At 36.3% G+C, this 23,507-nt stretch overlaps 1 protein-coding gene across 2 annotated transcripts in view; it reads right to left on the reverse strand.

Annotated features, from left to right (window-relative positions):
* The window catches only part of Fnip1 (folliculin interacting protein 1), a 111,893-nt gene extending 88,732 nt beyond the window's left edge, over positions 1–23,161 (reverse strand). For both annotated transcript variants that reach the window (XM_003464527.5, XM_003464526.5), the window contains exon 1: positions 22,961–23,161. In XM_003464527.5, coding sequence (XP_003464575.1) covers positions 22,961–23,052 — 92 coding nt within the window. In that variant the 5' untranslated portion in view covers positions 23,053–23,161. The remainder of the gene's footprint in view (positions 1–22,960) is intronic.
* Between the last annotated feature and the right edge of the window lie 346 nt (positions 23,162–23,507).

Here is a 23,507-nt window from a genome sequence, read left to right on the forward strand (position 1 = left end):
GACACAGTAGTAGTGATGTGCCCTTTTTAAAAAGCAAGGAAACTATAACTGCATTTAACATACTTGCATTTAAGAAATATGCAGAACACCTTAAAGAGCTGATGGTTCACTAGGGAAAAAAGTGTCATTTTTCCATAAGACATAACCACAACAAAAAAATGGGGATCACATTTGATTAAAAAGTTTTACTTCAATGACAAAACTAGAAAAACATTTCAGTAAACCTTAAGATAGTTATGGCATTTGGCTATGACAGCCATTTCAGGACATGAAACTCGCCCGGAAAGTGAACAAACGGCCCTGTGTAGTCAATAAAGTGCTACAGTTGGTGGGGAGGGGGACCTTGTCATCAACATAGAAAGAGCAGCCCTGACGAGTAACCAGTGGCTCCTCAATTGGTTACTATGAGCTAAGCTATATAACATCAGGCCTATAGAACAATAAAACAGAGGCCATAATTTATGTCTTTACTTAGTAACAGGCCTCTTTTATGTTCCACATATGTGGGAATGCCAGAGAGTAAAACAACTGCCCTAATTTCAAAAATTCAGAGTTCATATTCAAGCACTATTAAGTATATGAAGCAAATGAAATTCTCACACATAACTGAAAGACTGAAAGCCAATACAATCACTTTGTAAAATAAGATAGCAGAAACTAATAATGCTGAACATATATTTATCTTATGATCTATAAATTCAATCTGAGGTATCATTTCAATAGAAATGTGTGCATATTTTTGCCCCCAAAAATGTTCATAGCAGCATTACTCATTACAACTTCCAACAGGAAACAATCTGCACTGGAATTGTGTACTATTATAGTTTTCAATCAAAGATGGCTATGGCCACACACAGAGGACATGTGGCATTATCTGATTATATCCTAGTTTGGCACTACTGGGAGATACTACTGTAGCTAAAGAGTAAAACTCAAGGATGCCACAAACATTTTGTAACGCACAGGAAGAGCTCTCACAATGAAGAATTAACTTCACCCAAAATATTAATAGTGCTGAGTTTGAGAAATCCTACAGCAATGAGATTGTGAACTAGACTACAGACTGTCATGGACAAAATATCATGCTGGGGCTGGGGATTTAGCTCAGCGGCATAAGTGCCTGCCTTGCAAGTACACAGTTGTGAGTTCGATTCCCAGTACCAAAAAAAAAGGGGGGGGAGGGGGCAAGCAGTGGCAACCAGACAAGCAAAAACACCACCTATATATAACAACACCTATATAAATCTCAAAATTAGGCAAAATAAATCCCTGGTGTTAGAAGTCAGTAAGGATAGTTGGGGGGGGTGTCATGATAAGGACCTTCATAAAAACAGGCAATGTTCTATTTTTGAGCTGAGTATTAGTTACCTGACCTAATATATGAATTTACTGAGCTAAGTACTATCTGTACATTTTTCTTAAGTTTTATTGTTCTTCATGCAACGTTCATTCCAAAAACTTCATAGGACTATACACTACAAAGAAAATCTTATAGTATATAAAGAATTTTACAGTATATGCAGTGTTCTTCTTTGGCAAATCAACTATTATATTGGTAAGTATCATTCTGAAAACATTCTCCCTTGGAATTTGATAATTCCATATACTAACTCTGCCACTTAGTTGGGTTGACCATAATCAAGTTTTACTTTTCACACTCATCTTTTTTAAAATTACAGATGAGACTTTATCTCCAAGGCAATAAAATCAATAAATAAATACAGAATGTGAAAATCAATCTAACAGACTTTGTCCTTGTGGTAATCATTCTTAACATTTTTGTGTTACTCCTGGATTTTTTCTTATACACAAATATAGAGGAATTAATATACACATATTTACAAGAAGAAGATCATATTGCAATATACAAAAAAAGATATTGCAAACTATTCTGCAACTTATTTATTTGTGTGCCAAGGATCAAACTCATGACCTTGCACTTGCCAGGCAGGCACTTGCACTGCTGAGCTATGTCCCTGGCCCCTATTCTGCAACTTCTTAAAACTTAATATATATGGAAACCTCAATTTAGACATACAACAATGTTCTAATGTATCTGTAACTTATGTAATCAATCTCTAATTATGGACACAATAACCAACTTAAAACTGCAAAGTTCAAATAATGTTCAATAAACAGTGTAACATGCTTATCTCATTACCTTCAGTTAACTATTTATTGTTCTCCAAAATAGCTGAGTACATTTTTGACTCTCATCAGCATTTAACAGGATTTCTTTTACAAATATTCTGCCAGAATAAATTTTCTAATATTTGTCAGACTGAGTAAATAGTAGACATTTCTATTCATATTTTTTAATTACAAAGGTTACATATAATTCAATTTTAAAATATCTTTACAAATTTTCCTGTTTTCAATCACTTGTGGAGTAAAGTATTTAACCACATTGCTTTATTTTCTCATTTGCAAAACTGCCCTAATATCACTTACTAAGTGGTAAAATGTGAAACTATGAGAATTTAATCTGTAATTGCTAACTAGAGCTGTACTGCAAAATCACGTTGGAGAACTTTGAAACAAGCCAAAACATTCACATGCCTAGAAACCTTTCCAAAAAATGAATTCTAGGCATGACAATGTAACTATTTTAGAGGCCCCACTGCTGCACACTTCAAGATGAAAATTACTAGAATATAAATGTCATTCCCTTTTTCACAAATTACCAAACATGTGTATTATTTTTAGAGGTATGTGGAATCTCTCTACCACTCGAGTCTAAGTTTCCTGAAGTTGGAGACTCTTATTAAAAGCAGTTTTCTCTTGTTGCAAACTGTTTACACTACCTGAGCAAAAACAAAAATTCAGGTTGTGTACAACTAAGGTCAAGCCCCTAAGAAAGCATCTTTATTTATTAAATATATTATGTGTAGAGCTTTGTGGCTTGATGATTAGAATAAAATCTCATAATTTCTCTTTGTATATTTCAAAGACAATCATACTTGTATACTACTTCAAGGACATAATGGATGGCAGTTTCACTGTTCATTTGTTCTGAAAATACCTCCCGAACTAGAATGCAACAATACAAGACAGAACCATGTTAAAAGATCATAATCAAGAAAATATAAAAAGATAACATCTTTGCAAAAATGGTGCTGGATGAATTGTGCATTCATACAGAAAAAAATGAAGCTCTGCTCTATCTCCCTCCATACATAAACTCAAAATGAGTCAAAGTCCTAAACATAAAGGCTTAAGCCTCTAAAAGAAAACAGAAAAATGTTGTGACCTTAAGAGTAGTGCAAGCTACTAATACAAGTGTATTATGGCACACTCCTGTAATCTCAGCACTTGGGAGATTGAGGCAGGAGAATTTCTGTGAGTTTAAGGCCAGCCAACGGCTGCAGAGTAAGTCCAAGGCCAGCCTGAACTACCTACTGAGACTCTGTCTCAAAAATAAAATAAAATAAAATAAAGGTGCAAAATTTTCTTACAGTATGAAAAAATACAATAAAATTTGGAAGAGAATAAACCATATTTGATAATAATCCAGGTCTTCTGATTTTTTAAGATACCACTAAAAAATAAAGAGACAAATCAGACTGGAAAAAATTAACAATGCACATATCTAACAAGTAACCTTTCTCCAAAATACATAAAAGTTCTCTCATAACTCACAATAGGTAACAATTCAATTTTAAAATGGACAAAATACTTCTTTACTGAAGTCATATATATATATATGATATATATATGATATATATGATATATATATATATATATATATATATATCAGTAATAATAATATGCTCAGGAATAATACCCAGGAATTAGGGAAAAACAAAACTACAGCAAAATGACATGTTACACTCTCTTAATAGACTCCCTAAAATTAGAGAGACCTCTATGAAGTGTTGGTGTGAAATGGAAATTATCATACATTGCTAGTATCTAACCAACATAAATAAACATCTGTGTTATACAAAGATTTACAAATGTTCATAGCAACTTTATATATAAATAACCCGCCAAACTGGAACTAATACAAAAATGTACCAACTGGTATATGGATGAACAAATTTTGGTACATTAATATAATGGAATAAATGTCTTCAATGAAAAGTAATGAGCTTTCTAAACAAGCAGCAACATGGATGAATTTTGAAAATATGCTGCTTTAGATTTCACTTACATGAAATTTCAGAATAGGTGAAATTAATGTACAGTGACAGAAAGTAGACCACAGATGTTAACGGGGATAAAGGTAAGTCAAGGCCAGACTAATGACCAGGAATAAGAAGAGAATATTCTGGGATGATACAGAGTACTATATCTTGATTGTAGCAGTAAAAACTGATAGAAGTGTATGGTTTTAAAATGTATCCCAATATTTTATTTCAGTTTGGTATAGTTAAGACATGTAGATGCAGAGACATATAAGGCAGGAAGACATTCATACACAAAGGTCTCCAGAAATAAGTGGGATGTCACTCCTCATACGGCCATGTGGCTGTAGCACCAGAGCAGATTAGGAAGCAAGAGAGTGAGAGGAAAATGTATCAGGGGCTTTTATTGTGGTTTCAAGGGAAAGAACAGGCAAGGCAAGTAAGCAAGGTAAGCAATCTTACAATTGGCTACTTTGGATATTTGTGGTCTCTTGGATATAGGCACTATCCCTGGTTGTTTAGTACCTGGTCCTGGGGTGATGACAGGAGCAGGATAGTGGCCAAGACAAATAAAGAGGTAGCTGGAAGACTAGACTGACTGCATGTAAGTACCTTGGTGTTTCTAGGAATTAGCTAACCCTGGGAAGCTCAATCTCTCCAGGACAAGCAGGGCCCCAAATGTCATAATGTCAAGAAAATAAAAAGGTGCAATTAATACACACATACTTGAAAGGATACATCTTACTGAATGTGTCACATTTCAACAAAGCAGATTTAAAAGAAAAGCAAAATTTGAAATTAAATACAAATCAATGGAGCTATTTAAAAAATGACCAGAATTTATTTTTTTAATTTTGTTTTAAAGAGTAAAATTAAACAAAACAGACCACAAGAAAACAATGCAAGAGTAAAAGATTTGAAAGCAAGACCAGCAGAGATCTTTGCTGTCTATCATATTGTCTCTTGTTTTCTTCCAAACAGTTGTCCATATCTTCAGATACAGTGAATTCACATAAAGCCTAGTATAAAACTGATCAGAACAGGATGATGAAGGCATTTTAGGTCTTCAAGACCAGACATAAGGAAGTCAACAATGGCTGTCATAGCATCTCTCATTCTCCTCACAACAGCTGTCCATACCTTCACATACGTTGAAATTACACAAAACAAACTAAAATCACTCTGGACAAAGAATAGTATTGCGGGATTTCACATCATGTGGCTACGTAATCAGCACTGTGTACCTTAGTGTCCCTTTTTCTCCAAAGTAATTGTTCATTTCATCGTGCATTAAATAATTAGTTCTAAAAATTTGTTTAGAGATTCTACGCATGCATGAGTCTCTACATGTATATCTATCCTTTCTGTAGTACAGGGAAAAACAAAACAAATTCCTAAAAAAACATGAAATGAAAGACATATAAAAGCACAATATTAGGTGATTTACAATGGTTGCTATGTTTCTTGTTATCTTCAATAGACTTGTCTATATCATCAGGCACAGCATAATTGAAAATAGCAGTACATAACATTAATTAAAAACAAAACATTGGAGACATTATAGGACTACAAAAGCAGGTAATACTGAAACCAGAATGGGTATCCTAGTGATTCTTGTCATCTTCACAGTATTTGCCTACACTCTCAGGCTTGATACTATCAAACATAACAGATTCAAATAAAATCAGCCAATAAAAAATAGCAATCTAAAAAACCAGATACAAGTAAGATCAGTCATAGTAAGACAGTGTAAGTAATATAGGGACTCAGATTACGTTATTAGGAAATTAGGAATGTGACCGTAGTATATCCTCCTATTTTTGAAATAGCTGTCTGTGCCCAAATCTAGTACAAGTAAGTAGACAGACTGGAACAGAATATAATGAAACTAAACAGAGTGATGAGAATAATGTGGCTTTTAAATCCTGATACACTATTAACAATGTCCTCTGCCTTCCTTTTTTAGACATTTCCTCCCCTTTCACTTTCACAGGGTGCACTGTACATTTTGGGTCCCACTAACTCCTTTAGTTTTTAGATTAGGGGGGCAACCGCTATCTACCTAAGTGGTTCTGAACCTTTTTACCCCTGAGCTTGATCTTAAGTTGTATTCCTTTACCAACAAAAGCCTCAAGGTTTCCTTCATTACAGCTGAGTAGTTCTCTACTGCACGAAAATGTCATGTCTTTCCAACCTATCTGCAGTTGCTGGATGAGCTGTCCCTATTTCTCTCTGGTTCCCTGTCACATAGAGCATCGTTTTCTCATCTTTGACTTTCAATTCATTAACCCTCTTTCAGGTAGATTATATTTCCTATGCAGAGCATCTCAATGGACCCTATCTGCTGATCTACTCTGCCTGTGTTTCTTTTTGTTAGTGTATCAAGGCCATCTATGTTAGAGATTATAGCCAGTCTTCTCTGCCTCATCCCTGCTATGCTATTTTTCTGCCACTGGTTGTCTACTTTTGTCCTTCATTCCACTGTCTGCACCTTTCAGCTCTCTGCCACTGTTCCCTGGAATCCTGGTGTTTTTTCTCTCTATATAATGTCCTTCAGTATTTTTTGTAGGGTTGGATTGGTGATCATGAACTCCCCCAGTTCCTCTTTGTCATAGAAACATCCTGTTTCTCCATTAATTTTGAAGACAGTTTTGCAGGATATTTCAATCTGGGTTGGAGGTTATTTTCTTTCAGGACTTGGAATACTTCACTCTAAGCTCTTCTAGACTTGATGGTTTGTGTTGAGAAGTCTGTCATGATTTTGATCGGTTTTCCTTTATAGGTGATCTGTTTCTTTTCTGTGACCACTTTTAATATTCTGTTCTTGTGATGAATTTCTGGGATCTTATTATATGTCTGGGTGTAGATCAGTTTCGGCTGTAGCTGGCTGAAATTCTGTATGCCTCATGTATCTGAATATCATTTCCTTTTCCTATGCTTGGGAAGTTTTCTTTAATTATTCCTGTAACTAGCCTTTGAATTTCATTTGTGTTTGCCCCTGCTTCTTCACTCACATTTTTTATTCCTAAATTATAGATCTGCTTGTCGTCTTCCAGCCTTTGTATTGTTACTTCCTGGTTCCTTATTAAGAGATCTTTCCTTTCGTGATCACACACTGCAAACCTATTTTCAAGTTTTGTTTATCTTTAGTTTCTTTCAGGCAATTCTGCAAGCTTTTAATCGAGTTTAATTTCCTGGTAATCTCTTTGAATCTGTTTCATCTATTCTAGGTTTTTTAAATATTCTTCATCGTAAGTTTCTCTCCTTTTTCTGTGTTCCACTGTTCCATCTGTGTCTTGAGAGGTGCTTAGCATTTCTTTTATTAATCGTCTTATATCTTGCTTTACTTGCATTAGTATTCCAGTTTTGAGTGCATCTATAATGTCACAAAGGTATTTCTTTATGTCAGCTGAAGTTGTGTCCGATATTACATGTTTGCTTCCCCCAGTCTCTTCTGTATTTACCTCTCCTGAACCCATCTTTCCAGAGTTGGTGGCTGGAGTTTTTTCTTGTTTCTTTCTCTTGTCACATTTCTGGTTTTTTCCTACAGGTGTATGGTGGAGGTCCCAGCCCCCTTCTGTATTGGTTATGGTTCTTCTGAAGTGTGCTGGCTAGGGATTGCTGCCCTCTCCAGTTTGCTGTTAATCATTGAGGTGCAAGCAGGGGTGGTGTTGGCTGGCCCTTCCCCTCTGAGCCAGTCAACCAGCAGGGACCTTCAGCATTTTAGTGTGTGCCGCATGGACAGAACTGGTTCGGGACAACTTTGGGAACCATTTTGTTCCTGGCTATTGGGTCCTGACCAGGGGTGTGACTCAGCTCAAGCAGATCCCACCAATCTCCTCTGGGTAGGAAGAGATCAACTGACATCTGTGCGGTTCCTTGTTCAGGCTGGTCCTTCCAAATACCAGTATGTCATCCAGTTGTTCACCCCCCTCCCACGGGAGGACCAAATTCCGAGCACTCACCACAGTTTAGTGCAGGTCTCCACACTGGCTCCATTGTCTGTTGGGCTCCCCAATCCCCAACTTCAGCATGACTTCGAGTTGGATCAGCTCCAGCAAGAGCGATACAACTGTGAATCGGACCGGCTCTGGTGAGAGCACTGTGACCGTGAGTTGCATCAGCTCCAGTGAGAGCCTGTCTGACTCCGGCCTTCAGTCCACGTTTTTCTCTTCTCTTCTCTTTCTTTCTATCTTCTTTAATTTCTTCCTGGGTCATGAGAATCCCTCTCCTTTTGTCCAGACTTCTCCATAGTGATAAATTATAGCTTCTGAGCTGTTTGTCTCAGAGAGGTTCTTTACCTTGCTACTTATTGATTCACTATCTTCTCAGGATCCAATGACTAGAATTTAAAATACAGAATTTAAAAATAAGAAGCCAAGCAGTTACTAGAGGCTAAAGCGGGAGGATTGCAAGGTCAAAGTTAGCCTCAGCAACTTAGTAAACAAATCCTTATCTTAAAAGAAAAGAGAAAAGACTAGGGATGTAACTCTGAAAGAACTTGGGTTCAGTTCAATCCCTAGTATTAAAGAAGCAGAAGCAGAAGCAGAAGCAGCAGCAGCAGCAGAAAAAGCAGAACCAAAAAAAAAAAAAAAAAAAAAGCAGAAGCAGAGGAAGAAAAGGAAGAGAAGGAAGAGGAAGAGGAAGGGGAAGAGCAACAACAAGAACCAAAGATAGTTCTAATATTCTATAATGGGAGCATGATCTTAATCTGGAATTACAATAAAACAATTTTACCAATTAACTAAAAAGTGGACTGAGACATGATCAATTAGTTTTGTTACTCCTTTTTTGTTTTTGCTTATTTTGGTTTTTTATTTTTTTATTGCTTTTGTTTTTCTAACATGTATTTCAATAATTATCCCTACAGGCCTCTGTTATCTAAGTGAAAGCATAATCTTTTTTCATCTTGTTTTCTTGTCAAGTGATTCTATACCCTAGCCACACATTAAAATCTGATATAAATGGACTTTAGGAGAGCCCTCTTTGTATTTCTGTAAGGCACACTAGCTCCTACAGATGCACTAAATGGATGAATCAACATTTAAACAACAAAGTAGAGGTCATAAAATAAATCAAATTCTACCTCTTACAAAAACAAAACGTATACAAGGTCAAAGCATAATGATAGGCTCTCAGCCAACTAATCTGCAAAGAAGAAAAATATTTATCAGTTTGAATCATTATTACAACTACTTGACTAACTTTTATGACTCAAGAGGCAATGACTCCCGATCTCCTTCCTACTTTGGAACCTTCACACTAAAGCCCAGAAGTAATATCATATGAGTTCGTGTTAGTATTTTCATGCATTACTTCCTGGTTATACATGAAAGAGCTTCTCTACTAGCATAAATACAAGAGAATATGTTATATTATTCAAAAAAGGATAGGTTATCCTATGGCAAAGATATGGAGGGAGGGAAGACTCAAGTAAGGAAGAGGAAGCAGTAAGAGGGTCCAAACAGTAGCTTAACACATAGAAAATGTCACTTGTTTTCCTTTAAATGAGAAACCTAAGAAAACACATAAATTAATAAATAAGTAAATAAATTAGAAAGAGAGGACCCAAAACCAGAAGGTAGGCTCCTGGACACAGAAAGAATAAGTCAGAGGAGGGAAGAGGAAGAGAGAGGGTTAAGAGAACTGAAACTGATTAAGGTATGTTAAATGAATGCATTAACTTCCCCAAATAAACTACATCATGTAATATTAACATGCACTAATAAGTTACCATTTTTTTAAAAAAAAAAAGTTTCCTTCAGACTTAAGGTCCAATGGGAGCTTAGGTGCTCTCTAGAAAAGCTTTCTTCCAAAGTTAAGGATATGAGCTATTTCCATCAATGACAGCATGAAGAACTGCACAGAAACAATACAAGTAACTGTCATTTACTTATTGACCACAATGCTAAGATGGCCTATTTGGGTGTAAGAGGTGAAAAATACAAAAAGATATATGAAAATTCTACGGGAAGTAAACAACTGCCTTGGAGTAGAACCTGCTTAGGTATATGAGCCTTTTCTACTTTAACGGAATAATAATGTTAAGATTGCTTCCCAAAGCGGCTGTATGAAATTATACTCCAAGATGACTATACAAGGGTTCTCTCAGCTCCACACTGTTAACATTTGGTATGGTCCAACTTGTCAATCTATTTGTACTGTTCTCTCCCCAATTGTGCTGGCTGTGGTTTTGATAGTTAGCCTTCATCTACTGAAATTACCTGAATGAAGAAAATTCCATTCTAAATTTGCTAAGAGTTTTTATCATAAATGGATGATGATTTTTAACAAATGAATCCACACCAATGACTAACCATTTGGTCTTTCTCCTTTAATCCTAGCCTGTAATTCTAGCACTTGGGAGGCTGAAGCAGCAGGATCACTATGAGTTTGAGGCCAGCCTAGGCTACAAAGTGAGTTCAAGGTCAGCCTGAACTACAAAGTGAAACCCTGTTTCAAAAAGACAAAATAAATAAATAAATAAATATTTAAAAAAATAATTCAGAATTCCAGACATTGAAAATACTTTACACATAGTGACTCATCCTTCAATCAAATGGCCAAGTTACCACTTCACTTAACAGACAAGGAAAATGAGGTAGAGTTAAAATCTTACTCTTAAATTCTACCAATAAACAAAGCTGGCATTCAAGACAATCAGTTTGAAGGATCTAGGCTCATAATTTTATTAGTCCATTTTCTGCTAGTAGTAACACAATATACAGAGGTTGATTTTTGTGCACAGTTTTGATCAAAGGGAGAGAGGTGCATCTAGTGATGACCTTGCTGTGGGAGCCCTAAGGTGGCACAAAGTGATCTGTCTTGAGACAAGGTACACCCATGAATTTTCTTCTCTATCTTTTAAAGTCACTAATATTCAAATATAGGATTGCAGCCTGATTACCTTATCTAATTATAATCATCTCCCAAAGGCTCCACCTCTAAAGATCACACTGGATTAAGTTTCTGTTCTCTGAATATCTCAAAACAGGGATTAAACACCAACATGAGTTTCAGAGGGGATGAATCATTACTTTAACTATAGCATGCTCTATCTCTTGTTGCCTATTAAGCTTTGTGAAAACGACTTGATCTGTAACGCTGCTTTAGTTTCACAATTTATAAAACATGAATCTTTATCTACCTTGTATATTTGTTTAGAGAATTAAATAAATATACCTAGTCTTTAAAAGTCTACTTGATACATAAGCAATATTTTGCTATAAAAATCAGTAATGTCCAATGTTTTTCATCACTGCTGAACTATAGAAATGTTCTAATATATATTCTTAATACTATTTATCTAATATTATTTATCTTTTTCTTCATTATTTTTTACTATGTTTACCTATTTCATAAAAAGTTTTCAGTTTTTAAAATTTTTTATATTTGTTTTCTACTTTAATTTGGGCTCAGATTTACTACTTCTATTTTCTTTCGGTTTATTCTATTTTCCTTTTCTAAATCCTTAAACAGACACTCATTTAAACTTTGAATCTTTCCTTTTCTTTCACATAAACATAAATTTCACTAATAAGATTTTAGATAAATCCTACATTTTATAGTATGCTATCTATAATCCAGTTTGTTTTTAAATTCTATTTAGAATTTGTTCCTTGACTCGTAAGTTGTTCCATAAGAGTTCTAAGAAAACACACGTTTCTATATATATCAATTACATCAAATAAATCACTTTTGTTTCTAAAATAGTTTTAATTTTTAACAATTTTAACTGTTTTCTATCTTCAGTATGTAGAAGAGATATACTAAAATCACTTTCCCTAACAGTAGACAAGTTTGATTTTTGTATTTCCGAAACATAACTTTCTGCTAAGTTAAATCTTCTATTACAGTTACCATTTGTAATGTTTTTATAGTAAAGTCTATTTAACTTGATGTGATTAAAGCTATACCAACTCCCTTTGGTTATTTGTCTAGATATCTTCTCCTAACCTCTTATTTTCAGTCTGTCTGTATCTGTATTTGTGTATTCTGGGGATTTTTGTTTTCTTTTAAACAGCAACATGCAGCTGGAATTTACTTTTTCTAGCCTAACATGTTTTTTTTTCCTCTGCAATGCATCTTTTGTCTCCTTTCACTTAATATAATTTATAATGCGCTGAAATTATTTCTACTATTTTAATTTGTTGCTTTGCACTTGTTTTGTGAATTCTTTTCCTACCCCTTAAAAGATTCTTTTGAATTACATTTCTGTTATTTCATTTCCCCTCTATTTATTTGCAAAGTATAGACTGCTATCCCTTGATATCTACAGGAAATTGGTTCCAGGATTCCCAAAGGTACCAAACTCCATGGATGCTCAAGTCCTTTATACTGTAAGATGTACTATTCGCATATAACCTATGTGCAGCCTCTTCTATACTTTATATTATTTCTAGATGATTTAGAACACCTAATTATAAGCCAGGTAGTGGTGCATGCCTGTAATCCCAGCACTCAGGAGGCTGAGGCAAGAGGGCTGCTGTGAGTTCTAGGCCAGCCTGAGCAACAAAATGAGTTTAAGCCCAGCTAGGATACACAGTGAGATTCAGTCTCAAGAAGACAAAAAAATAAAACAAATACCTAGGTACGTATTCATACTATGTATACAGTTGCTTGTACTTTACTGTTTGGGGAATAAAGACAAACGCCTGTACATGTTCAAAACACACAATTTCTTTCAAGCAATCAATTCACATTTGGTTAAATCCATAAATGAAGAACACACAGATAAAGGACTAACCATAACTGTATACATTTAACATGTAACCTTGAAATGTTAACGTGTATTCTTCATAATATCTTAATTATCTTCTCAATACATTAAAGAATTTTAAAATGCTTTCTACTTCATTCTCTCACCTCACCTACCCAACCCTGTAAGTTATTTCTTATTTTTTACCAATTCTTCTTACATCTCAAATTTTTTCTGAAATGACACATCCTCTCAACTTTGGTTGTCATAATATATGTGTACATTTATATATACACACACATATATATATGAAAACTTATTTTGCCTTCTCAGTGAAATTTCACCAACTATCAATACTAGGTCGACAGTTACCTCCTTTCAATCCCCAAAAATGTATGTCAGTGAATTCTTCATTTTAAAATACTGGCAGTTCTTTAAAACTGTTAAAACATGGAATTATCTTATGATCCTATAATTCCAGTCCTAAGCATATGTCTAACAGAAATGAAAACAAAAAAAAATTACATAAGAATGCTCACAGCAGTACTGTTCACAATACTCAGAAAGTGGAACCCAAATATTAAGTGATGAATACCTAAATCAAAAGTGGAATATTATTTATCAAAAAAGAAATGAAGTAGTGATGCACATCACAACGTAAACTTTGAAAACATTATGTTAAATGATAGAAGTCCGTCACAAAAGATCATATTGTATGAAAATGTTAATCTATAGAGATAGAAAGTACTGGGGGAGGTGCATGGTAGGGGACAACAGTGTAATTGGGAGTTAAAGCTAATGGGCACATCTTTACAGGTGATGAAAATGTTCTAAAATTAATTGTATTGTTAGTTGCATAATTTTGTAACTAAAAACAACCCAATTAAACACTTTGAATGAGTAAACTGTATATTGAATTTATATCCTAATAAAGTTTTATATTAAAAAGTAGACCCATTTGTTGGACACAGGTATAAGAACTAGGTGATACCATCTATGCTACTTATAATTTTACTATCTACTTTTTTTGGTCTTTTTGAGACAGGGTCTTGCTATGCAGTTCAGGCTGGCCTTGAGCTCACTTTGTAGCCCAGGCTGGTCTTGAACGGCAATAATCCTCCTGCCTCAGCCCTCCCAAGTGTGGGGATTACAGACATGAGCCACTATGTCCAGCTTTTTACTAGGCACTTTTAAAATTGAAGGTCACAGCTAAAACTGTGATCAACTGGACCAGATGAACAGCCGAACACCTTCCCTTCTCAAACTTTTGGGGATTACCTGTTCACAAAAATTTATTGCTATTGAATTTTCCAGTAATCTAAACCTAACTTAATTTTTTGCAAATCTTATATACAAGCACATCTATATTCCCAGAGTTCCTTCAATATATCTGTGATTTCCTACCTTTGTGAATTTGTTCATGCTGTTCCCACACCCTGGAAATCTTTCCCTATTAGTATTTGCCTAAATCCAGTCCTTCCCCCACCTAAAGAAAAACTATCCCGTTTCTACTTACTACAGGCACTTCACAGTTCTTCCTGGCACTTATTCAGCACAATGCAAAAGAAATTATGTTTACCTCTTATTTCACGTATCAGGTTGTGAGTTCTTTGGTAGCCATCTTATTTATTATCTCCATATCCAGAAAGTCTAACCTAACATTTTTATACTTTTTAAATGTGTACATAGTTGCAGTACACAATGATTACATTTACTAGGGGGAGTCTGTGTATGTACATAACACATCCCTTTGCCCCTTTCCCCTCCTATTCCTCTCTGCTACTACTAACTTGTTCTTCCCATCTGTAAAAGCGTTAAATCTATAAAACTGCATTGTTTACTGCAATCCAAGCAAAACTAATACCATGGGTGCATTTTTACATATTTTACATGGAAAGGACTCATTTCATCTATATCCTTTATATGATATAGAACAAGTCATACTGTATAATTACAGTAGGGCTAAATATGTATTCTCATACATATAGTACAGTATGTGTCACACAAAATATTGAGGAATGCCAATTGTGCTACCTTGAGAACAATTGTATAGTGTTTACTGCAAACACAGAAATGCTGAAAAGAAATTATCACAGTGTTCAGCATCTGTCCACTAAGACATACATACCAATATTCACAGCCTTTTTCTTAATAGTCACAAATTATAAACAACACTTTGGGAATGTCTCGGTTAGCAACAGAACGGATACTTCTTGCATATTCACACAAGCTACTACTCAGCAGCAATGCTATTACATGCAAAACATGGATAAATTTGAAATATGTTGAACAAAACAAGCCAAATAAATGGTTAAATAACTTACAATGTTAAAAGTCAGGAGAGTGGTGACTCTGCTTAGAGGTGATAGGGTAGCTAAAAAGGGAAATGAGGTAGGCTTCTAAGATACTCCTACTGTTTCCATATCTCGGTGATTACATAAGTGATTCAGTTTGAGAAAATGTAGTAAAGTATATGTTTACGATCTGTACACTTTTCTTGCTACACACTACACTTGAATAAAATGTACTTTTAAGAGTAGAGGAATGGGATGACAACAATAGGACAAATTAGAGAAAAATTCAACTGTTTTAAAATACTTGGAATCTACTGCTGTTTCTCTTACAACTGTCACTTGAATTTACTAATTATATCCCTCCTGACTTCTTCTAGCCCTAAAAGAAAATGCAGCTACATATCAATGCAATCAGTTCTACAATACAGCTTTCACGAATAAAACAAATTATAACTTCATAAATATTGAACAGCTTATAATACATGTTGGTTAACAGAACAGAAAACTAAGTATAATTCTAAAAATTATTTAAAATATATTGTCACTAACATTTAAACTGTGTACATAATGGAGGGGGTAGTATTCAAGGGAAAAAACATATACAAATAGACATTCAGGCCCCATTGTTTGTTATGGCTAAGGATGGGAAACAACCAAATGTCCATAATAGGTCACTAGTTAAATAAATTGTTACATCTGTTCAATGGACTACTCATTCTTCAGCAGTCAGAAAAAATAAAAGACCTTTGCTAGTGATATGGAGCAAGCTCCACAACTATTAATAAAAAAGGAAAGTATAAATTGGTGTGTAGTTGAACACTACCTTTCTCATAAGAACAGAATATAATTATGCATGTGTGTGTGTGTGTGTGTATATATATATATATATATATATACAAAAAATGAAAATTACTCTTTTTATAATGAAGAAAACAAAAAGGAACAAAGGCTAGAATTATGTAGCATATTTTCCTTAACAGATTTGACTCTGGGATCACATTTTACATAGTGTTTTAGAAATTTAAAAAAACAAACCTATTTTATACTCGGTGACAAAACCACACAGGAAAGAATTATTTCAAGAGACTTGAAAAAGATGTAATCTAAAAACAAAAATCACCTCAAAAGAAAGAAATAGCTAATAATAATACCATGTTGTAATAATGGAAATGTTATTTTGACACAATTATATATGGTGTACAGTAAAAAAAAAGATAGTAATGGTGTTAAACATGATTTTAAGCACAGCATACAGAAATATAAATTTTAAAAACTCAAAAAATTTTCCTTTTTAAAAGAAGGAAAACGTTGTGTGTACAGCATTTTCCTCTAAAAAGACCTAGAAATGATGAACTGTGGCACTAAAGAGCTACAGGATAGGGAGAATGGTCACTAAATACCATACCTATCAAAAACAATTGGAATCCTTGGGAGGAAATGATCCTGCAACTGAAATATGCCTGAAATAGCACACTGTGGTGCCTGAACAACTACTACAGTTATGTCAAAGGATGTAGCGGTCAATCTCAAGGGACTCTGACTGGCCAAAGATAACGATTCCCTTAAAAAAAAAAAAAAAAAGAAAAAAAGAAAAACCTCATTGGCCACATTTGAAGTCTGCTAGAATATATACTATTATATTGCAAATTTCTAAGTATCTATAATGCTTTTCCTGTACTAACTATTTCAAAACAAATAATAATTAGTAAATCATCATTCTGCACAATCTAGTGAAATACTACAGTGATTCTCAAAGAGGAACCCTCATACTACTAGTAACATCAACACTACCTAAAAACTTTCTCAGGAAATGTAAGTCATTGGGATGGGGCTCAGCATTCTGAGCTTTCACTGGTCCTTTAAGGTGATCTTGATGTACACTAAAGTTTGACAAAATTAATCTAGCAATTATCAATCAGTGTATGCTAAAATCATTAGCTGAACAACCTTCCTGAACCTATCAATCTTAGTCCCACAAAAAGTGAGATAACTAGAGATTATGTGTTTTCTGGTGAAATGCTGATCAATTTTATAGTACCACCAATGAAACAGTCTTAGAAAACAACAACAAACCAACAAACCAATGTGAATCCCACCAAGCCCCTAGGTCTAACTCCCATGGGAGAAAAAAGAGAGCGCAAGGTAACAAATGAGACCCAAATCCAAATTGTAGTGCAGTCTACAGACAAATGAATATAATGGAGCTTATTAGGATCCTACTTTAAAAATCTAACTAAAAAAAAATTCTGAAACAACAGTTGAACATAAACTAAGCATCAAAGCTTAAAGAATCATTGTTCATTTTTACATAATCTTTTACTAGAGATCCATACTGAAGTATTTATAAATGAAATAAAAGAATGTCTGTAATGTTTTCCCTTCACTTCCCTGTTTGAAATTTTTCATAATGAAGTTTTAAAGATTTTTCAAGAAAAATCAACATTAAATAACGCCTGGATATTCAAATCTCTCTAAAATGATAGTGAATAAAATATATGTACAGAGCTTTAGAACAAAGGAATACGAAAGGATTACAAAGGATTAGGACGTCAATAAATATTCTGAAAGATAAAAGCTAATAACTGACTTTTCAAGAACAGAAGTAACTACAAACTCAAGTCAATGAATAATTTAAGAATCCATCCCCTCTGAACTTCTAAAAAGCAAAGGTCTTGACAGCACCAAGTTTTAGTATATAAAGAAGAGCCACAAGAACAAAAGTTTATCTACTGCTAAACTCAGCAGTATTTATTTCTTAAAACAGACTTGAGGAATCCCTCCAAGATTACTGAGAAGTTTCTTTACACCAAATTTAATGCCCTGGAAATTTCTTAATTTTGTATTTTTGGTTTAACAGAAATACTTTTGAAGTGTTATGTGATGCAGCCTAGGTTTCTCTACCAGAAAGCCCTTTGCCAAATGCAAGTGTGACAGAAGTCACTAGTAGCAAGAATGAATCCACACTAAGTAAAGCTACCTGGTGTGGAAACCTTTTCCTATGCCTCTGTCTTGATGGAAGTGTTACACAGGACACCAGATCCTGGGGTTTGGAGGACATGCTAGCAGGGGGGGACAATCATGTCCGGGCACTAATGCTGGCATTATTTGCTGCCTGCCTTCTAATGCACTGTATCTGGGCGAGTAAATGAGTCAGCCAAAGAAAGGCTGAATGATTAAACAAGAAACAGATTCTTGATTAAACTGAAGACTTCATTTGGGAACCAAAAACCTTAAAAAACTAACCTCTTAGATTTGAACCACACATTTTCCCTCAAGGGTATGCATTTTTCCAACAAAACTCTGTTGAGAGTTATGTTATTGAGGAATGAAATAAGTACGTGGAGATGTTATTTAAGGGTACACTGTACTATTGCCAACCAAGCATTTGCAGGCTTGCAGAAGTCTTGTATTTCTTAGATAACATTTTTCAGTATTTATTCACAAGTAATTTGTTTTTGACCTACTATAAATGTATAGTTTAATATTCTAAAGTAACTAGTAATCAAAACTAATATAAAACAGTATCAAATCCATATTGTGGGAACTTTAATAATAGATTAACTTGATTCACCTTGTTAACTTTACAAGCTGCAGTTTCTTGATATAGACGGAAATCTAAAAATTACATCACAAAGGGGTAAGAAAAGCAGAATAAAAAGCCTTAAAAAGTCCAACAGCTGCATCTTTAAAATGCAACCATAATAGTATAAAATGAAAAGTTTAATTATCCTACACGTTCTTGATAACAACTCTGCCACTCTAACCACTAGAATTACATTATAGAGAAAAAGAAATATTTAAAGTGGCCAATCACATTTGAGGAGACTTGGAATAAAATATTATCTTGTCAAGGGTTGCCCTACACTGAACTGTAAAGTAGATACTTAAGAGCTCCTGCTGTGTCCCTGAAGAGCTAGGTTAAATTGTTACCCTAGACCCTCATAATAACCACTTAACAATCTGACAAAATCAAGAACCCAGAATATCCAAGTGGAAAAGAAATCCCATGGTATCTCCAACCCCTTGCAATCTTAAACTTTCATTACCAAAAAGAATCCATGTTAGGGAAGCACATGCACAAAAGCATACACACTGTTCTGAGGGATACAAATGGAGGATATAGGCTATTTGGAAAATGAGGCCATCTTTGAAATTTTAAAAAAGAAAAAAATAGACAAATAAAATCATACTTTAAATTGCCAAACAATGTCAAGGAAAAACCTGCTTAAATCAATCAATTAATGACTATATTTAGGAGTAAAAATAAAGCAGAAACAGCTTTGTGAAATCAATCAGAACTTTTTTTGATTCAGTAACTTTTTGTTCATTCACCAAATATTTAGTGGACTTAAATTTAAATTAAAATCTAGTTAATAGGGTCACTGGAGTAAGCGCCTGCATAGCAACTGCAAGGTTGAGAGGACGGCTTACTGACTCGATGAAACCTCGTTTCAAAATAAAAAGGGTTGGGGATACAGCTCGGTGTGAAGGCTCTAAAAAAGAAAAGGAAAGTGGCCTAACAGAGAAAACAAAGTGGTATCTTCTCCTAGACAGCACCTTCTCTCCCACTTTAACACAAATTACTGTTTCAATTCTGCAAGTGACTGAGTAAAATATACTCCCCTCTGCTACTTTTCAAATTCATCTCAAAAAACTTAAGACAAACACAAATAAACCTACAGGCTAATAATAATAAGGTAAAGACTTAACGGAAGATCTCTGGCCATCTTTTCCAATGGGTTAACCATAAAAAACAACACTGAAAGACTCTTATAGCTTCTTTATCAAAACTATGTCATATTCTAGAGGCCTAGTGTGTAGCTTGTCATCATCAGGCCTAATGTACAAGCTATGCTATGCTCTTCCTAACAGAGAATGAGCTACAGTTAACTGCTGATTTAACAATTTAAGCTGACCAGAACCAAACCAAACCAAACCAAACCAAACAAGGATTCTAAAAAGGAAATGGTATATCTAAATAAAAACTACATTTTAGGCCAGGCATGGTGGCACATGCCTGTAATCCCAGGGGAGGCTGAAGCAGGAGGATCACTGTGAGTTCAAGTCCAGCCTGGGTACAAAAAGAGTTCAAGGCCAGCCTAAACTGCACAGTGAGACCCTATCTCAAAAACAAACAAAAACAAACAAAAAAACCTTTAATCTACAAAAAAACCTGGGCTACATACAAAGATGATGAACATTGCCTTAGGCAAATACGAATTAAAATCCCAATGTGATGTCACTTTACTCTCTAGCAAAAGATTCAAAATGGATAAGATAGCAAATATTATACTACAGCTTTCTTACCACAATAGTGTTTATTTTTTAAAAGAAACTAAGAAAGTATTAAGACAATGCTAGTATTAAGAGTATGAACTTGAAATCCTATTTTACTAGAAAATTTTTTAAAAAATTAAAACACACCAGGGCTCAGCAGCCTAACCACCTGCCTTGCAAGCTAGACCGTGAGTTTCATCTCTGATATCAAAAAAAAAGAAGAAAGAAACAAACAAACAAAAATTAAAACACAACGTTCTGTATATGACCCAGAACCCTACAGCTAGTGAGGCACCAAAACTAAATGAAAATCTATTTCTAAATATGTTGTACAGAAATGTTTATGGTAGAACTGTTCGTTAGAGCCTGGATTTGCAAACAGTGCAAATGTCCTCCAGCTGGTGAATGAATAAACAAATTGTGGTATACCCCAAACAATGGGATAGTACACAGCAGTAAAAGGGTGGGCAAAATTACTGATAAAATTGACATGGAAAAAAAAAGCACCATTATGGATGAAAATAAACCAGACACACAGTACTATTACATCTTTAAGAAATTCTAAAAAATTCAAAATTATATGAAAAGAAGTAGATGAGTTATTCCTTGGGTGAAGACAATTGGCAATGGTATGCAAACAAGGAGATGAAACTTTATGGGAGATTAGTGTTTCAAACCTTCAATGGAGCAGTGGGTACACAACTGCATGCATGTAACAAAATCACAGAACTGTACTCTTAAAAATTTTTATTTTATTGTATTTAAATGACAGTCCAATGAAGTAAAAAGAAAAAGACGATTGATGAGATCTGCAAGTCATTATCTGTGTGACATTAAGTAGTTTTCATTTTCTCACATGTACCCTTGTAGTACACCTCTTTTATACCAAATACTTTCATGATGCACTGCAGTTATCGGGCTTCCACTGGGAAAAGGGATTATATCATTATCTATACTGAGACTTTCCCTGATTCTCTCACAAGGTAGTTGTGAAACATCAAAAGAGATAAGTGATGGGAAAGTTCTTTGGTAACTGTAAAGTATTGCACAACTATACAGTAGACATTTTTTTAAAAAACAGAACAAATTTTTCACTTAAAAGTCACTTGCAGTAACTTAAGACCCTTGTAAACCTAGGTATCCAAAGTCAGTCTTTGGTCTGAAATAGGAATCACTATTCAAATGTCATCTTTTAAATTTATCTCCAGAACCTGCTGCCTATTGTCTCGAGTTACTGGATACTTCAGTACAGTCTTTCCTAGGCTGCAATTTCATTTTTCAAAGGAAAACCACTAAAGAAACGTTAAAGAAAGTCACATGAGTATAGCAAAAGCCTTACTTTCCACTGGAATAGAAAACTGTCTTTTACGTTAGCACTTTGCCAAAATGTTCACAACTAAAATTTTTCTCATCTAAAAGTCAGTTAAATTTCTATTTAATATTCCAATTCCGTACATATGTACTAAAAGTTTCCTGGTATGCTTTGCATTAGCGAAACGTAAAGAGTTTAAAAATCTTAAAACTAGTGTGGTACAATCATCTCACGCTTCTGTTGCAATTTTTTTCTTTTGGTAGAGTCTCATTTTTTCCTACTACCACGGTGTAACTGGCTCTCAAGTTTTGAGGGATAATTGACATCTGGCCTGGGTATATCTGCAAGTTTTCACACTGCAGAAAGTATGCAGGCATTTTTGTGAGATACACAGCTTCTCCAAACATAACTGCACGACTATATTTTATCTGGAATCCAAATTTGTAACAAATCTTACAATTCCAAAGTTTTTATCAGCAACAGATACTGCAACCAAAATTTAACAAGACCCTAATATCACGAAATATTTTGTTATCCTTTTCAATGTTTACACGGCTCCGCTTCAGTAACAGTTGTAAAGGAAAAGTGTGCATAGCTAATTCTAACGCCAGACTTCATTCGACTCGGTTCTACTTCAGACTGGCGAGTAGTTATCCTAACCTCTTAGGTTTCACATTTCTCCTCAGAGAACAGTAAAGTCGCTCAATCCGGTAACTAAGTGCCCAGCTCCAATTTTTGTTTCCAAGAAACCCGAAAGAACGGCATTTAGCCTCCTGGCTGCCGCGGCCTCCTCTGCACGCGAAGGCTGGCCAAACGTGCCGCTCTCGCCACAGCGCCAGCCGTGCTGGCACGGAGCTGCCAGAGGGCGACTGGTCGCGAGGAGGAGGGGAGGACTTCTCGGCGCTCCGGACCGCGGCTGAGGTCCAGCCCGGCCCGCGCCCAGTGCTGCTCGCCGCCAGGAGGGCGTGGGGACCGAGCGCCTCGAGGCCCCGAGGGTCCGGAGGGGCCAGCGGCGCGTGGCTGCGGGCGGGACGTAAACAAACGCACCCGGGAAGGGCAGGAGCGGCGGCCAGGGGTGCGGGGGCTCGCCCCCGCCTAGGCTTCCAGCTCGCAGCCGGCCTCACCCCACTGGGGGCCCGCTCCCGGCCCCTGCGCGCCGCAGCCCCACGGGTAGGACCCCGAAAAGCCCCGACGCCGGAGCACCAAGCCCACAAGGCCACAGCTCCGCGCCCCCAGCCCCGCAGCGTCCTACCTGAACGCACAATCCGGGTCTCGGGCGTCTCGGCCGGGCGCGCCCAGCCCGCTCCTCTTGCTGAAAAGCTTCTGGAAGAGTGTAGGGGCCATGCTGGCCACTGCCAAGCCGGGGTCGCGCTGGCGCGAGCTCGTTAGGCCCCCGCTCCTACAGCCGCCCCGCCACCCCCATGGGCGCCTCAGTCATATGACAGAAATTAGTCACTTCAAACGGCCACGGCGCGCGGGGCGGGGCGCGAGGCTAGGCCCGCGTTCATTGGCTGGCGACGGGCCGCATCACGTGGCGGCGCGGGGACCGGGCGAGGCAGCGGTGGGGGGCGGAGTCGGCTCCCATAGGTTGGCTGGGGGCGCCCATCACGCGGCGGCTCACGGAGCGGGGCGTGCTCAGAGACTAAGACAACGAAGCGGTTGAGTGCGGCGGGAGTGTGCGGAGCCGGGGCTCCGGCGCTGTTGTCCGCGACTGAGTGGCTCAGGGGCGACACTGGGGACTTGGCAGTACAGGAGCACCCACGACAGGGAGGTGGTTATGTCGCCACGGACGGCCGCCT

Source organism: Cavia porcellus, unplaced genomic scaffold (assembly GCF_034190915.1).
Source record: "Cavia porcellus strain 051 isolate PalLab524CR breed Dunkin Hartley unplaced genomic scaffold, mCavPor4.1 scaffold_19, whole genome shotgun sequence".
Classification (NCBI taxonomy): domain Eukaryota; kingdom Metazoa; phylum Chordata; class Mammalia; order Rodentia; family Caviidae; genus Cavia; species Cavia porcellus.